This window comes from Macrotis lagotis, chromosome 8 (genome assembly GCF_037893015.1).
Source record: "Macrotis lagotis isolate mMagLag1 chromosome 8, bilby.v1.9.chrom.fasta, whole genome shotgun sequence".
NCBI lineage: Eukaryota > Metazoa > Chordata > Mammalia > Peramelemorphia > Peramelidae > Macrotis > Macrotis lagotis.
In genome coordinates this window covers 20,022,168-20,040,971 of record NC_133665.1, presented here as the reverse complement: position 1 = coordinate 20,040,971, position 18,804 = coordinate 20,022,168, and the positions used below count along the sequence as shown (strand labels likewise).

The 18,804-nt window shown below is 34.8% G+C and overlaps 1 protein-coding gene across 2 annotated transcripts in view; it reads right to left on the bottom strand.

The window, feature by feature from the left end:
- SMC2 (structural maintenance of chromosomes 2) overlaps nucleotides 1-18,804 on the bottom strand; it is a 59,654-nt gene that overhangs the window by 15,469 nt on the left and 25,381 nt on the right. For both annotated transcript variants that reach the window (XR_012470726.1, XM_074196490.1), the window contains exons 16-20: nucleotides 16,943-17,078; nucleotides 11,792-11,916; nucleotides 8,226-8,419; nucleotides 5,107-5,250; nucleotides 334-528 (exon numbers count right to left, since the gene is read on the bottom strand). Coding sequence is in view for 1 of the 2 variants with exons in the window: in XM_074196490.1 (XP_074052591.1) it covers nucleotides 334-528; nucleotides 5,107-5,250; nucleotides 8,226-8,419; nucleotides 11,792-11,916; nucleotides 16,943-17,078 (794 nt within the window). In the remaining variant the exon portion in view is untranslated. The remainder of the gene's footprint in view (nucleotides 1-333; nucleotides 529-5,106; nucleotides 5,251-8,225; nucleotides 8,420-11,791; nucleotides 11,917-16,942; nucleotides 17,079-18,804) is intronic.

The following is an 18,804-nucleotide window of genomic DNA, read 5'->3' as shown; positions in this document are numbered from 1 at the left end:
ATATTCATTTTAAGTTGTACTGTTGATGAGAACAGTTGAGGCTATTTCCCAATTAAAGGTTTTTTATATTAACTTAAAAATTAAAATGTCAGTGTTAATATACTTCTTATAATTAAAACATTATTTATCAATATCCCCAACTGGAAAAATAATTTTTCTGAAAAATATTTAACAATATAGTTTAATTATTCAAGCAATTGAAGGAACATTTAACCAATGTTATGAGTAAAATGTGAAACTGAGCTAAACTCCAAATGCAGATTAAAGAGAAGAGCTTTAGGTAAAGTTATAAATCATGTGACTATCAAAAGATAAATAGGAATATGAACATACCTTTGAGGCTGCATCTTCAGCCTCCTGCTTATGTTTGCTGATGTTGTGATCAAGTTCTTTAATTTTAAGCTGGGAATTATTATTTTGCTCCTTGTGCTTTACCACTTCTGCATATTTAGCTTTAATTATATTATGTTGGGTTGCAATCACCTCTTTTTGCTTGGTCAGGTCTTCTTGGGCTTTCTTCACTGATTCCTATCAGACAATATTTACTTAAACAAACTTGATTTTTTAACCCATCTCAAATACCTTCCCCAATAAAAAGATGCTCAGGAAACAAAATTATCACTGCAAGAATTCCAGAAGTGCAGAAATAGTGAATATATCTTTCTCAGATCATAATGCAATAAAAATCACATGCAATAATGGACCAGGGAGAAAGACCTAAAAGACCTAAAACTAATTGGAAACTAAATAACATCATTTTAAAGAATGAGTGGATCAAACAACAAATTATAGAAAGAATTATTTCATCCTAGATAATGATAATAAGGAGATGACATACCAAAACTTATGGGATACAGTCAAGGAAGCTGTCAAGAGATATATCATATCTTTGAATGCTTACATGAATAAATTAGAGAAAGAGGAAATCAATGAACTTAATGTGCAAACAAAATAATTAGAGAAAGAACAAATTAAAAACCCCAATTAAATATAAAATCAGAAATTCTAAATATTAAAAAGGAGAAATTAATAAAATCAAAAACAAGAAAATTATCGAACTATAAGAGTTGGTTTTATGAAAAAAACAATAAAACTAATAAACCTCTGGTTAATTTGATTAAAAAAAGAAGAAAACCAAATTGCTAGTATCATAAATGAAAATGGTGAACTCACCACCAATGAGGAGGAAATTAAAGTAACAATTTGGAATTATTTTGCCCAACTCTAAGACAGTAAATTTTATGATCTAAGTGAAATGGATGAATATTCACAAAAATTTAAGTTGCCCAGGTTAAATGATAGGAAATTAAATAACTAAACAACCCTATCTAAGAAAAAGAAATTCAACAAGCCATTATTGAACTCCCTAAGAAAGAATCTCCAGGGCCTGATGGATTCACAAGTGAATTCTACCAAACATTTTAGGAACAACTGGTTCCAATTCTATATAAACTATTTGGAAAAATAGATGAAGACAGAACTCTTCCTAACTCTTTCTATGACACCAATATGGTGCTGATACCTAAACCAGGAACAGTTAAAACAGAGAAAGAAAATTATAGACCTATCTCCTTGATGAATATAGATACAAAAATCTTAAATAAAATCATAGTAAAAAAATTACAAGTTATCATTAGGATAATATATTATAACCAAGTAGGATTTATCCCAGGAATGCAAGGTTGGTTCAATATTAGGAAAACTGTTAGTACAATTAATTATATCAATAACAAACCTATCAGAAATCATGATTATATCAAGAGATGCAGAAAAACTTTTGACAAAACAGAGCACCCATTCCTACTAAAAATACTAGAGCATAGGAATCCATTTGAATTGTTCCTTAGAATAAGCAGTATCTATCTGAAACTATCAACAAGCATTATACGCAATGGGGAGAGGCTAGAGGCATTCCCAATAAGATCAGGGGTGAAACAAGGGTGCCCATTATCACCACTACTATTCAATATCACATTAGAAATGTTAGCTTCAGCAATAATAAGAGAAGAAAAAGAAACTGAGGAAATTAGAATTAGGAAGGAAGAGACAAAACTCACTCTTTGCAGATGACATGATAGTATACCTACAGAATCCCAAAAAATCATCTAAAAAACTACTAGCAATAATTAGCAACTTTAGCAAAGTTGCAGGATATAAAGTAAACCCTCATAAATCTTCAACATTTCTATATATGACTAGCAGCAAGATACAGCAGAAAGAGCTAGAAAGAGAAATCCCATTCAAAGTTACTTCAGACAACAGAAAATACATGGGAGTCTATCTGCCAAGGCAGACTCAGAAACTTTTTGAAAACCATTACTAAACACTTCTCACACAAATAAAATCAGATTTAAATAACTGGCAAATATCAACTGCTCGTGGACAGGCTAAGTTAATATAATAAAAATGACAATTCTACCTAAATTAAACTACTTATTTAGTGATCTAACAATCAAAATTCCAAAAAATTAATGAGTTAGAAAAAGTTGTAAGTAAATTCATATGAAGAAATAAAAAGTCAAGAATTTCCAAGGATTTAATGGAAAAAAAGTGCCAAAGAAGGTGGTCTAGCCCTACCAGATCTAAAGTTATATTATAAAGCATCAGTCATCAAAACTGTCTGGTATTGGCTAAGAAATAGAGGGATGGATCAGTGCAACAGACTAGGTGCAATAGCAGGAAATGATTAAAATATTCTGCTGTTTGATAAACACAAAGAGTCCAGGTTTTGGGATAAAAACTCTCTCTTTGATAAAAACTGTTGAGAAAACTGGAAGTTAGTATGGCAGAAACTTGGATTAGACCAACATCTCACACCCTATACTAAGTTAAGATCAAAATGGATACCGGATTTAGACATAAAAAAACAATATTATAAGCAAACTAGAAGATCAAGGAATAGTTTACCTGTCAGATCTATGGAAAGGGAAGCAGTTTATGACCAAGGAAGAGAGATGGAGAATATCATTAAAAACAACTAGATAATTTTGACTACATTAAAAAAAACAAATGTAGTAAATTGGAAAACAATTAGTATTTCTGACAAAGGACTCATTTCTAAAATATGCAGAGAACTGAATCAAATTTTTAAAAAAAACAAGCCATTCCTCAATTGACAAATGGTCAAAGGATATGCAAAGGCAATTTATAGATGAGGAAATCAAAGCAATCCAGTCATATGAAAAATTGCTCTAAATCACTACTTAATAGAGAAATGCAAATTAAAGCATCTCTTAGGTACCACTTCATATCTCTCAGACTGGTCAATATGAACAGGAAGTACAATGATCAATGTTGAAAGGGATGTGGGAAATCTGAGACACTAATACATTGTTGGTGGAGCTGTGAACTCATTCAACCTTTCTAGAGAGCAATCTGGAATTATGCCCATAGGAACAATAAAAATATGCATGCCCTTTGATCCAGCAATGCCACTACTGGGTTTATACCATGAAAAAGGATAAAAACATCAATTGTACAAAAATATTCATAGCAGCCCTGTTTGTGGTGGCAAAGAATTGGAAGTTGAGTGAATGTCCATCAATTGGGGAATGGCTAAATAAACTGTGGTATATGTATGTTATGGAACTCTATTGTTCTATTAGAAACAGAAGGGATGGGAATTCACAGAAGCCTGGAAGGATTTTCATGAACTGATGCTGAGCAAGATGAGCAGAAATGAACATTGTACACCCTAACAGCAGCATGGGAGTGATGATCAACCTTAATGGACTTGCTCATTTCATCAGTGCAACAATCAGGGACAATTTGGGGGTATCTGCAATGGAGAATACCATCTGTATTCGGAGAAAGAACTGTGGAGTTTGAACAAAGACCAAAGACTATTACCTTTAATTAAAAAAAAAACCCATTATCTTATTATGTAATTTTGCTATCTCTTAATACGTTTTTTTTTCCCTTAAGGATATGATTTCTCTCTCTAATCACATTCAACTTAGATCATTGTGTATGTGTGTGTGTGTATTACACACACACACACACACACATATCATGGAAACAATGTAAAGACTAACAGATTGCCTTCTGTGGGGCATGGGGAAGCAAGATTAGGCGAAAAATTATAAAATTCAAAATAAAAAAAAAATTCCAGGAGTGATATATTCCCCAGCATCTTGTTATTTTTTACAAAAATAAGCTCATTTTACACAATTAAACCTTATCTGGAAGAAATTTCTTTCACAGATCCAGAGACTTTTCATTTGTTCATATCAGGAAAAACCTCCACAAAGCAAATAATATGTATTTCTTTTTCATCTGAATAAAACTTCTACATAGTAAGTCTTAGTTTTTCCTAGAGCTCTAGGGTAACATAAGACCCTAAATCAAATAATAAAGAAATGAATATTTTTTTTAAATTATCTGCAGGTGATAGAGAATAATGAGGAAATGGTATAGATACACCAAAACTTAACTTTTAAAAACAGAAACTCATTCTTTCAGTTTATCCATCCATTTTTATTTATTTGTCTAGTAAAATTAGCTAAAAAAAAGTTAGTATTTAGGGTTAATATATTAAAAATATTTCCTAGCCTACAATTTCCCTAAAATTCTAATCAAGGACTAAGTCACAGGGAAGAAATTGAAACTAGTCATAAGGTAATCACATCTAAGTCAATTTTTGTCATTCTCATGTCACTTCATGAACAACTATTATATTATTATTAGTCTTTATTTCTCCAATTCAGTCAGCAATATACTTAATATTCTTCAGTCAATCCAAACTAATCCTCATTCCCCAAACTGGTTCTTCCACCCTCTAGAATCTTTGTCAATACCACTCCTATGCACTGGGTACTTTTCCAACCCCCATTTCTACATGATGAAATCCTATCCCTCCAAGGCCCAAATTAGATGCTACTTCTTCTCTAAAGCTATCTCTAACCCTTCAGGACAGAAGTGAATATTTCCACCTAAACTCTTAGCATTTGTGATTCTCCTACGTTATATGTTATATTTACCTGTATATACATTTTATCATGTCTACCTGTTATAAGGGTAGGTACCAATTTTTTTATCTCTCTTCACAACTAGCCAAATAACACTACAGAGCAAGAGTTTAATATTAGCTGAAGGAATAAAATATACCTTATTTTTAGCCACTTCAGATGCCATGATACCAATCTGTTCTTCATATGATTTGATGGCTTCATTTACAGCCTCAAATTGTTGCTTGTAGGTACCTTGTTCTCTCTTGAGTTCTTCTAGCTCTAAATTGATAGCTTCAACTTCCTGTTTAAAAAAATAGATTATATATGAATTAACAGAGGTATTGAGAGATAACTGAAATACAATATAATACAAACTGAAATACAATATAATACAATATAAAATTCAGTATGATATATACATATATGACACATGTATGACATATATACACACACACACAGTTCAAATTAGTTACTAATTCACAGCAAAACATTGTTATACTAAAGTAAATGCAGCTTTAGGAGGATGAGGGCAGAAAATAAATTAGGGATTCATGGTTTGTTTGGGGTTTTTTTTAGATTTTTGCAAGGCAAATGGGGTTCAGTGGCTTGCCCAAGGCCACACAGCTAGGTGATTATTAAGTGTTTGAGAGCGGATTTGAAGCCAGGTACTCCTGACTCCAGGGCCAGTGCTTTATCCACTGCACCACCTAGCTGCCCCTATTCATGTTTTTTTAATGATTATTTTATTCTAACATTTCTGCCATAAAGGAAATTGTGCCACCTAGTTGCCCCTTTTTTTAAAAGTTTTTTTTTATTTATTGAAATTAAATTCTTGATCAAAATCACATACAACATGCAAGAAAAGTCAGTATTTAAGATCTCAGTATCTTTTTTTTTTTTTTATGGTTTTTGCAAGGTAAATGGGGTTAAGTGGTTTGCCACAAGGCCACACAGCTAGGTAATTATTAAATGGCTGAGGTCAGATCTGAACTCAAGTACTCCTGAGTCCAGGGCCGGTGCTCTATCCACCGCTCCTAGCTGCCCCCTCAGTATCTTTTTCAAGAACCACATTGATAATATTTGTGCTTCAGTTTAATACACAAAATCTAGCTATATAAAAATGTTTTCAGAATATTAGTTATAATGGCAGAAAAAGAAATAAAAATTAAATTGTTAGTAAATCTAAAACTCAAGGTTGTCAAAATTAGCATGTAGTATGAACAAGGAATACTAAAATATATTGTCATTAATGCAAATAAAAAAAGTAGACAATGACTACAGAGAGTTAGTATGTTACAGAGAAAAAAGCACTAAATTTGGAGTCAAAGAAACTGAATTTTTAAATGGGAAATGTTCATTGTTACATGTGTGATCTCAAGCTAGTATACCTTAACCTCTCTGGGCCTCAGTCTCTACATTCACAAAACAAAGTTAGACAAGATGACTAGTGTCCCTTCTAGTGTTGTATCTACAACCTTTCAATAATTTCTTAAAGATGTTTAACCAACACAAAGCAATATTATAACAGGGTCCAAAGAATCCTCAAACCAGCTCCATTAGGGAAAACTACCAGGATTAGAGAAGAGCACAGAAAGTTTTACCCCCCCCCAAAAAAAAGGCAAGTGAAAAGACATTCACACTATAAACTCATTTTATTCCTTCTTTATCACCATAAAATTGACAATCCATATATACAATGAGATTCTCCTTTATTAAAAACATAAGAAAGGAATAGGCAGATTTTCGCAGATAATTTCCTAAAATGTGGCCCTCAAATTATTTTTATATTAAAATGAGACCTTTGACCTCTAAAACATTATGACTCACTGCAGCTATTAAGTGTACACAACCAGAAAGATTTTCTATTAATGACAAGATTCTCCAAGTGTTCTCAAATTACACTACTAATTTACATTAAGTCCTGAAACACTAAGATATTTTTCCAATAAATCCCTAATCTTTCAAGGGAAATTGGTCTATTTAACATTCATAATGTTAAAAATAAAATAGATAAAAACACAAATCGTCTAAATTATAACATAAAGTTGGATAAACAGTTACAACTGATAATGAATTCAATCTAGAACTAGAGATTACACTGGATCAAATTTGAGAAATTATATATAAAGATGTTTTCAAGAACATGTTGTTGAAAAATAGCTTTTCAATAATATTTTGCAGGAATATTATATGACTATGAATGATGAAAAAAATCCCATTTTCAGTTTAAAACTTCACATATTTCAATGTATAATGTAAAGATAACTGCAAACATCTATATCATATAATCAAAAAGGAGGAACAGTTCAAGTGCCACATTAGCAACCCCTAAATATTAAAAGAGCCAAAAGTCCCCTGGATCAATTAAATGAATTGTGAATTGTGTTAAACAAAGATGTGAGCAAGAACTATATAGCTGGTAGAGTTATGATCTTCACAATTGGAAGGAATAATGAAATTTGGAACCCAAAACATAAGATACTACTCAAATAGTCACAAGATATACATATACAAAGTAATAACTGCTCCTCACATCTCATCGTACTTTTCCCCCCTTCTTAATCACCTCCATCTTTAAAATTTTCTTGACTCCCCCTTATTATTTTCATATCCTTGAAATTCAATTCATACTCTACCAAGAAAGCATATCAAACCACTAATGCTAAATGAGCTCACCTTCCTCAAAGTTCATACCATTTACTATACACGTCACGTTGTAACTTATCCAAGTTTCCATAGGTCATCATGATAGTTTGCTATATTATTCTCGAATTGGCAATGTTCGATCTTTTCTGTTAGAATTTAAGTTCCACAAAGCAGGTTCTATAGCATATAAATCTTCCTAACTTCCACAGCATCCAGCACAATGTCTTGAATATACATGTGTTCAACAAACATGATTTGTTGTTTGATTCTCTAGTACAATCAAGTTCCACTTCATCATCTAAAACTTAGCCATTCCTAAACAAGTTGCTATGGGGCAAGTTGTTTCTTATAAGACTTGCAACACATTTTCAGCAGCAAACTTTATGTATAATTTACATAGCATGCACTATCATGTAACTTTCAGAAAATAGGACATTTCTATAGATGCCCTTTTATAGGGCATCTTACTTTTGAAGACATCTAGTTTTAGAGAATGTTAATAGAAATTAAAGAATAAAAAAATCCTCACAACTTAAAGAAACAAATCTGTCCACCCCTCCACTTTACATTTACTTTCCTCAAATTTGTCTCCTTTTCAATAATAGCTAATAAAAACCAAACATTCATTACCTGCTGCTTTTCTTTCATCTTCTTGCTAGAAGCATCTGCCTTTTTTTTAGCACAATCAAGCTTCTTTTGGGCATCTTTCAGTTCTCTCTCTCGTTCAGCTTCTGCATTTTTCATTTTATTTTCCAACACTGCATATTTTTCTTCAGCTTTTTTCTGGGTATCCTTTGTATTTTTAAGGGTTTCCTCACTTTCCTCTAAAAGCAGGAGTAGAGGATATTAACTAACAATTCCAAAGACAACCACTTATTACATCAAATGATAAAAGTTTTAAATAGTAAAGATGGAAATAGTAAGTTCAAATATCCAACCTTGAAATTGAAAAACCTGACATTGCAATATATTGATCTTTCCTAACTAGTTAAGAAATCCTACAAATTAAACATACACATGAAATATCTGAAGGTTAATGAAACTATAAATTCAAATTATCTATAAACAAATATTTCAAATACTTTGCCTTTTTGTGCACTTAGGCATCAAGGGATTGAGAGGAGCTGAAACCAAATGTAGAGTGAAGGGGGTATGCCAAGGTAAATGAAAAGAAGGGAGATCTTTCTCATATCTCAATTCTGTTAATTCAAAGTGAATTCATTAGGGTCAGACCTAGAAAATGCCACCAATCCTTAGAATTCTATAAAATAGAAATGGTTCAGGCAATACAATGAGGCTGAGGATTGAAGTTCAAATATTTTCTTGCCCTGACCAAATAAGTTCTACAATTGAGCATCTTATCACTTTAAACTGGGAAAAAGACACTCTCCTTGAGAAAAACATTCAGTAAATACTGAGAAAAGTGACAAAATGCATCATTTGGTTCATTTGTCTCATCAGGATACCTTTTGAAACTGAAACTGCATTCTACTCAGAATAAAAATCCCAAGAAGTCTATTGGAAAATATAATTTTACACAGCAAATATTATACTCCCTCCTCTGTTCCTTCCTCCCCAGACTGAATTATTCCACATCCCTGAAATATAATTATGCAAAAAATCTTCTAAATCACCCGCCTGCCTCAAATCACTCCCTGACCCCTCCCCTCCAACACACTCCAATGAATCCTCCATGCAGCAACCAGGGATTTTCCTAAAAATATAGCTCTGAACAAGTCACCCCTATACCTCCAGTGGTTTTCTATTACCTCCAGAATCAAACATAAAATGTTCCATTTGGTTGCTTGTTGGCGCAATAGGTAAGAGGTGGGATTAGGAATCAGGAAGACAAATTCAACCAACTCAGACATAAATTATTTAACCCTGAACATTTACCTGCAGTCTGACTCAGTTTCCTCATCTGCAAAATCAGAATAATAATAATACTTACCTCCCAGAGTTGTACAAAAATCAAATGCGATAATATTGGTAAACCAAGTTTTTCAAAGCTCAAAGGTATATAAATGCTAGTTATTATTATTGTTATTATTATTATTATTAAAAGTCCTTCAAATCCTGGCCTCTTCCTACCTTTCCAATCTTATGCTTTTTCCTTACCTCTACATACTCTATGATCTAATTAAGCTGGCATATTTGCTTATCCTTGAAAACAACCCTCTCCAGTTGCATGCCTTTTCACTAACTGTCCCCTCTTGCCTTAAGTCTCTACCTTTGGTCTCTACCTCCTGCTTTCTCGACTTTCCTTCCAGACTCATCAGGAGGCATTTTTCAGTTTCTCTCATTGACAGTGCCTTCCCTCACATTAGCACTATGAACTTAATGAGAGCAGAAACCATGTTTTTGCCTATCTTTGCATCTTCATCAGAAGAAATACAGAAGAGATGCTAAATAAATGCTTGTTGATCGACATTTTCCCCTTTATTTCAACCTTGAATGACCAGTGATTTTATCTGTGACAACTCCCTGCATCATTACAGATTCTAGCCCCTCCACAACTTAGTAGATTGTGCTAGTTGTTTGGTCCAAAACTATATATACGTATATATTTATATACATATACATTTATACACACACACACACACACACGCGCGCGCGTGCGCATGAGTAAGAGAGAGTGTGAGAGAGTGTGTGTGTCTGTGTGTGTGTGTCTGTGTATGTCCTTGCAGAAAACAGCTTTGAACTTCACACAGCTCCACCTCATACAGGATCTATTCCCAGTCCTAGACTAATATTAGAAGTTTTCTTAACTTACTTAGCCCCATCAAATTTGTGCTATGCTGGCAGAAGGCTTCAGGCATCAAGGGTCAACTCTACCGTACCAGATGCAGAACAGAACTTTGTAGAAGAGGGACAGGGTGAAGGCAGCAAAATAAATAATGTTCTCCCCTGTATAGTCTTGTCTTCTCTAAATATTACCAGGGAAACTGATGTCTTTTAAAATAGCTGAGGCAGGACAGCCAAGTGGCACAGTGGATAAAGCCTCAGCCCTGGAGTCAGAAGGACCTGAGTTCAAAGCCAACCTCAAACACTTAATAACTGCCTAGATGGGGGTGGCTAGGTGGTGCAGTGGATGGAGTACCGGCCCTGGAGTCAGTAGTTCAAATCCGGCCTCAGACACTTAATAATTACCTAGCTGTGTGGCCTTGGGCAAGCCACGTAACCCCACTGCCTTGCAAAAACCTAAAAAAAAGATTGCCTAGCTGTGTGACCTTGGGCAAGTCACTTAACCCCAATGCCTTAAATAAATAAAATATAAAAATTAAAAAAAAAATAAAACAGCTGAGACAGAGAGCAGTAGATTTTCTTCCTCTGGTTTTAAAATGAGGATCCATATCTATTTACTGACTTGAGACAGAGTGGACTACTAGATAAAGCACATCTAAGGGAAAAGGTCTAGAATTGAGATCAGGGTGCCAGCTTCAACTCAATTCAATTCAACAGCATTTATCAAGTACCTACTATGGCCAAGACAATGTGCAAAGTTCTGCAGAAACAAACACAAAATGAAAATGATTCCTAGTCTCAAGAGGGACAAAAATATGAAACAGGCCTGGGTTCAAGCTGTCCATACAACCCTGAGAGTCAATTGCCTGGCATGATTTGTCTTTACCTCAGTTCAAAAAGACTGGAAGGAAGGTAGGAAGAAGGAAAAAAGAGAAGGAACATATATGAATACACTACCAAGTACATCTAAATTCAATCTAAAAGTCAACCCAGTTTGTTTGGACAAGGGAGAGATAATCATGAGACCAAATTTTGAGTTCTATAAGTTAAATGAATAAATATTTAAAATTATTATTAATATTGATGGCATGGTAGATTAAAATGTCATCTTTTAAATCTTGAAGAAAACCCTCACTTGTTTTATATAAGCTAAATAGGAAAAGTTTGGTGGAACACTGGATAGTTTGGTCTAGAGTTCCTGAGTTCAAATTTGACTTCAGACATGTATTTACTAGTTGTTTGACCCTGGGCAAGTCACTTAACCCTGTTTGCCTCAGTTTCTTCATCCAAAAAAATGAGATGGAGAAGGAAATGGCAAGCCATTTGGTATCTTTGCCAAAAACACCCAAATGTGGTGAAGTGTCAGCCAGGACCAGAATGACTGAACAACAACAAAAGAGAAAGAACACCAACAGAAACAAAGTAACTTATATAAAATGTTCTCATCTTACCAATAGTTTTCTTAAGGGCATCCAGTTCTTCCTGCTGTTTGTGATATGAACTGTGCTGAAGCTTAGTGTGTAACAATTCTGTCTCCTCAGACTTGATTTCCCATTGCTGTTTTAGTTGACGGTACCTTAAAAAATTTCCATTTATAGTAAGTGATCAGTAATCATTTTGGGGTTTCACAAATGCATCCAAATCAAACACTTGTCTAAAATGAGCTTGAAAATTAAAGCCTCTCTGAAGTACCACCTCACACCTCTCAGACTGGCCAATATGACCAGAAAGGAGAATGATCATTGTTGGAAGGGTTGTGGGAAATCTGGGACACTATTGCACTTTTGGTGGAGCTGTGAACTCATCCAACCTTTCTGGAGAGAAATTTGGAACTATGCCCAAAGGGCAACAAAAATGAGCATACCCTTTGAATCCAGCAATACCACTACTGGGTCTATGCCCTGAAGAGATGATGAAAAAGGGTAAAAACATCACTTGTACGAAAACATTCATAGCAGCCCTGTTTGTGGTGGCAAAGAATTGGAAATCAAGTAAATGTCCTTCAATTGGAGAATGGCTTAGCAAACTGTGGTATATGTATGTCATGGAACACCTGTTCTATTAGAAACCAGCAGGGACAGGAATTCAGGGAAGCCTGGAGGGATCTGCATAAACTGATGCTGAGTGAGATGAGCAGAACCAGAAAAACACTGTAAAATGAGCTTGAAAATGTGGACAAGATCTGTTGGCTATGTGAAACACTTGAAATATAAATTCAAATTTCCAAAATATCAGTAATTCTGAACCCTAATTTAGCAATATATTCTATAAAAGCTCAAGATCTTACACAATCTATGTAAATGTTGTTGTGGAAATGCCAGGCAGAAAGCAAATAGTTAAATTCTGTGCCTTTCTACAGTAGACTACATCAGCTATGCTGACCTTGTGCAAAGTAAATTATACAGAAATGATGTTAAACCCATGGGAAAAGTTTGTTAGCAGTCCTGAGTATATATGGTTACACCAGATCTTGAATTAATAACAGCCATCTGGGTATCCTATTTCTGCCAAACAGACAGAGAGATCTGCCATCAGAAGGAATCTACAAAAGGACAGGGAAATAGAGGCAGAAACCCAACATGATAACAATTAGCTCTGAATACATTGACATAATCCTTTAGACTATGCCTGCACCAACCCTTACACCTTTCCCAGCATGTAGACCCTCCCTTGAACTCCTACACAGATACGAGCTTTTTCCCCTGCTTGGGGCTCTTTTTCTCCTAGGGATAGAGCATGCTTATAATAACTCTGAACCTGCAAAATAAAACATATCGGTCCCTTATCACCCTAAGTTGTGAGTCGTTATGAAGTTTTTTCACTATTCAAATTCTAGCTCAGAATCCCAAAATGCTTCATCTGTGGCACATCAACTCTGACTCTCAGGTAAGCCATTTTTTGTAAATCATCCTTTTGTAAGGTTCAAGACTCGGTTGTGTTCTTCAGCAGCCCTCTAGTCGTACAGATGATACCCAGTTATCATTCTCTTGGGGCCTGGGAATACAGCCCTTCAGGAGACACCTATCTAATTTCTCTCCCTTTCCGGGACTTATAGTAGCATCAGGTTTTTCCCCCTCTCATAACAAGGATTGTGTGGTGGGCATGGTTGCCCACCTAGAGATTTCAATTTCTTGGGAAGGACAGTGGCAGGCAAAACCCAGAGATATCATTCACCCCAGAGGTGGGGGGTGGGGGGAGCAGGGGTCTTTCAGCAGGGATGCCTATCAATTTCCTCTCCAGGACACTAGGAGAAGGGAGCCTCATTATGGTCTTCACTATAGGCAGTAAATACCATTATACTACAGAGACAGTTTTAGGGCTTACATAATTTTTAACATCTTCTTGGGACAATCTTTTTCTGTTTGGGCCATCTTTTCCATAACTGAAATAAACTTTTTTTCAATACCTCAAAAAGTATTTTTTTGTAACTCTGTATGGCCTCAGTGTAACCTAGAGTATCTAAAGAAGTGGTCCATAAATGGAACTCTTAACTGCAATACCATTATGCAACTTGAGCTTTTCTGCAGCTGCAATCATAAGTGGTCAAAGATCTCTTATTTGCTATGCAACATTGGAATTTGTGGAAAAATTGCAAAAGTTATCATATCTACCCCTAAGATCTATATAGGGGTTCAGGGGATGACCTACATGCTGGGAAAGGTGTAAAGGTATAGTGTAAAGGATTATGTCAGAGTATTCAGGGGTTACAAAGGTTCATTTTGGGAAACAAAGAGTCAACAGTTTTTTTATCATGTTGGACTTCTGCCTCTGTTTCCCTAACCTTGTAGACTTCTCCTGGCAGCAGGTCTCTATCTACTTGGAAATAGGGTACCCAGATTATTATTATCAATTCAAGGTCTGGTTTAAGCGAGGACTTTCTCAAACTGGTAACATGCTTTTCCCAAGGGGTTACATCATTTTTGTATAATCTACTTTGCACAAGGTCAGCATAGCTCATTATGCAGTCTACTATAGAAAGGTACAGAATTTAACTACTTGCTTTCTACCTAGCATTTCCACAGCACCAACAGCACAGTGGAGTGTCAGACCTACAGTCAGAAAGACCTGAGTCAAGTATGACCTCAGTTACTTATTGTGTATCCCTAGGCAAGTCACTTAGAAACTGTTTGCCTCAGTTTTCTCATCTGTAAAATGGGAATAGTGATAACAACTATTTCCCAAGGTTGCTGTGAGGATCAAATGATTTAATAATTGTAAAGCTCTTAGCACAGTACTTGACATATAATTCATAAATGCTAATTGTTATTACTAGCCTTACTGCAAAACTGTAGAAATTTCATGATTAAAAAACATGTTTTCTAAAAATGTAAATCTTTTAAATGGATTAATTTTAAATAGTAAAACAAATCTTTCCCCCAACAAAAAAGATGAAGTGCACATGCCCCATTAGCTTCAACCTTACTGAAATTCAGAACTCCCAAACTCAAAAGATTTGCCAGTCCCAACTTCCCAAGCAGCAGAAACTACAGGTGTTTGACATCATGATATTCAAAATAAAATTAACTTTCCAGACAAATTCAAATAAACAAATATGTCACCAAGTCAAACACTTCAGGGTATATATCTATTTATCACAGAAAATTCCACCTCACTTTTCTCACTGGGAAGGATTTTATAGTTAATCTTATTAATAAACACAAAAATTTCTAGATGTAAAACATGCTCCTACATTTTGCAATACCTAACATTATGAGTTCCTAATACTTTCTTTTGCTACTTAACAACATAATAACAACCTAGGAAAACAGTTATGGTAAGATTCTCTTATAGAGTGTCACAGTGAATCAACATAGGAAAAGCCAAATGCAGTCAGAGAAAGCCATTACCCCTGTGTTGAGACATGTAAGTTTGCTGAAAATAACCAATATTGCCTTTATGATTCTAGGTAAGATTTAAATTGCTAATCCTGGGTGTTTTCATTATATGCTTTCTATCATTTCTGCTAGTATCAGCAATATAAGCTTTTATGAAAGGAAAAAAATGAATGTAAGAAGGATGAGCATAGAAATTGCAGACTACAATTGAAAGATGATAGTGGAAACAAAGTGCTTTAAACCCAAATTTTCATCTAATCCCCAAAAGAGCCCCATAAAGATAGTAGGACAAGTATTAGACCCAAAGAACAATCATTAAAAATAACCCTGCCTTACAAAAATGTGCATATCCTTTGATCCAGCAATACCACTACTGGGTCTATACCCTGAAGAGATTATGAAAAAGGGTAAAAGCATCACTTGTACAAAAATATTCATAGCAGCCCTGTTTATGGTGGCAAAGAATTGGAAATTAAGTGAATGTCCTTCAATTGGGGAAAGGCTTAACAAACTGATATGTGTATGTGATGGAACAGTATTGTTCTATTAGAAACCAGGAGGGATGGGAATTCAGGAAAGCCTGGAAGGGCTTGCATGAACTGATGCTGAGCAGAACCAGAAGAACATTGTACACCCTAACAGCAACATGGAGGTGATGGTCAAAACCTTAATGGACTTGTTCATCCCATCAGTGCAACAATCAGGCACAATTTGGGGGGTATCTGCAATGGAGAATAATATCTGTATCCAGAAAAAGAATTGTGGAGTTTAAACAAAGACCAAAGACTATTAGTTTTAATTTTTTTAAAAAAACCATTATCCCATTATGTAATTTTGCTCTTATACTTTATGTTTCTTCCTTAAGGATACATTTTCTCTCTCAACACATTAAACTTAGATCAATATATACACATGGAAACAATATAAAGACTTCTGGGGAGGGGGAAGCAAGATTAGGGGAAAAATTGTAAAATTCAAAATAAATAAAATCTTTCTTTAAAAACAAAATAACTGCCTTAATCCCATGCCCCTTTTTCAATCTGAGTGAGACAAAATGAACATCACAGGTTAAAGAAACACAAAAGGGTTACAATCTGCAAGGATCTCATTACATTATCTTTCCCAGTAAAAAAAAACTTTGCTGTTTTTTTCCAGGGTACCACTATCCTTCCTGTTTCCTAGGTACTTGACCTCCACCTTTATCCTTGACCATTCCACTCAATTGAAACTGCACTCTCTTTAAAAAAAAAGAAAAAGAAAAAAGAAACTGCTCTCATTCAAGTTGACAATCATTTTTTTTTAAGCTGCAAAATCTGCCAGAGGCTTATCAAGGCTAAATAGCTGATAAATTCAGCTTCCTTTTGACACCTAGTCTAAGCATCATAAATTTAGAGTTGGAAAGGATATTACAGTAAGCTAGCTAGTCCACTAACCTCATTTTTCAGAGGAGTCAAATAAGACTCCCCAGAAGTCAGATGACTTTCTAATACCAGTCAGGTCAGAAGCAATAGCCAAGACTGGAACTCTAGATCTGATTCTAAATTCAGCCCTCTTTAATACAATCCCCTCTCAAGGACTCTTTGTGAGCCAGAACATACTTTCTTCTAATAGAAATACTTTTTGATCAATGTTCAATATTTAAAATCAATGAGAACATGAATTTTCCCTGTTGATGGGAGTCCTGTGGGGGAAAAGATAAATGCTATTTTGCCTATCATTCAAATCTCTGAAGAGAAAAAATACTATTTAAACTAACAGAAACCTTACTTTTCAGCAGTGTTTTTTAGACCTGCTAATTCCTTTTCAATAGCCTGGAGTTCATTTTCTTTAACTTTCAGCTCCTCTTGAATATTTTTGAGTTCTTGAGCCTGGGTCAAAACAGATGCAGTCTGGGGTCGTGCACCTGTTATGGACAGAGAGGAAAAAGTGAGATGGACACTGGATATCCACAAACATGCATATAAAAATCAAAAATCAAAATTTTGATCCAGGAGAGACTTCAAGGTCCTCCCATTCTAGAAGTTTTAAAACTAGGGGAGCTACATTAATGACGAACCCAAAGAGACCAGAGTATGACCACCAGGGATCAACAATGAAGATAAGTCAAACACCTTTCTCCCCACAATAGTCAGTCATGGGATTTCCTTCCCACACATCTATATAGGGCCTCCCCCAATACTGTACAAATCCACAGAATGAAGGTGCTATTGGAAAAATCTCAACATTCACACATTCATATCAGTCACATCCTCTTTCCATTTTAATGTAGACAAAATATCAAGTTAAAGAAACACAAACAGGTTATAATTTTAATACATTAACTTTCCCATTAAATTCATTGTTCTAAATTATTCTATTTCTGTTCTTTCCAGTCTACTGGGAATCAACCTCCTCCTTATCAATGACTACTCACTCAACTGAAACTGCTCTCATTCAAGTTACCAATTATCTCTTAACTGTCAGATCTAAAGGGCTTTTCTCAATCCTCATTCGTCTTGATCTCTGGTCAGCATCTGACAAGGGACCACCCTCTCCTCCTGGAGAATTACTCTTCAGCTATGACAAACTATTAAAATCAAGTATCAAATGTGCTCAAATCAAAAATTTTCAAAATTAAGGAATATTCAATCACATTGCCCCCAATAGGGCTGGGTGGCCTGCCTGGGGCCAGACAGCTGGCTGATTGTTCAGTGTCTGAGGCCGGATTTGGACCCAGGTGCTCCTGGCTCCAGGGCTGGTGCTCCATGCAGTTCACCACCTGGCCATACCTACAATTATTATTTTTTTATTTTAATTTTTTCTCTCCCCTTTACTTTATCACTCATGCGGTTCTATATTTTTTTGGGGTAGGGGGTATTATGCTTACTCTTAAACAAGAATATTTTAGTAATGTATAAAAAACATTATTTGTACAAAATAAGAATAAACAAAATGAATCAAACATTGCTCTCATTAAAATATTATCTACTTTAGTGAAAGTAGATTTTCTACCATGAATATTTTTGAAGTATTTCATCTTATTATTATTTTTAAATTTTAAATTTAAATTTCCATTTTTATGAAAGTTCCATAATGTACATAATTATTATTACAATAGGACATGCATATAACATAAATAGTACACATATTTGGGTGTTCAAAAATCTTAGCAGCAGTGAACAATCAAAAAGCTTGGAGATCACTACCTTGCCCCCATTTTAAAAATAAGGAAACTGAAGAAGAGAGGTTATGTAATCCATCAAGATCACACAGGCAATGGGGGCAGCTGGGTGGCACAGTGGATAGAGTACCAGCCCTGGAGTCAGGAGGACCTGAGTTCAGACACATAATAATTACCTACCTGTGTGATCTTGGGCAAGTCAATTAACCCCATTGCCTTGCAAAAAAAAAAGATCACACAGGCAAGAAAGAGAACTAGGAATTGGCATTTTTCACATATGTATGGCATTATCTTCACTAGCATAATAAAAATACCTTTTAATGAATTAATATCAAATATTCTAACTCTATTATGTACTAGAATATTCTATCTCACCTGACCCTAAAAACATCAAGGGTAGAATCCAAATTTTCAACTAGGGCAATCTATAAAGTAGAATTCTCTTGGAGTAGTTTTCTGGAAAGGATTT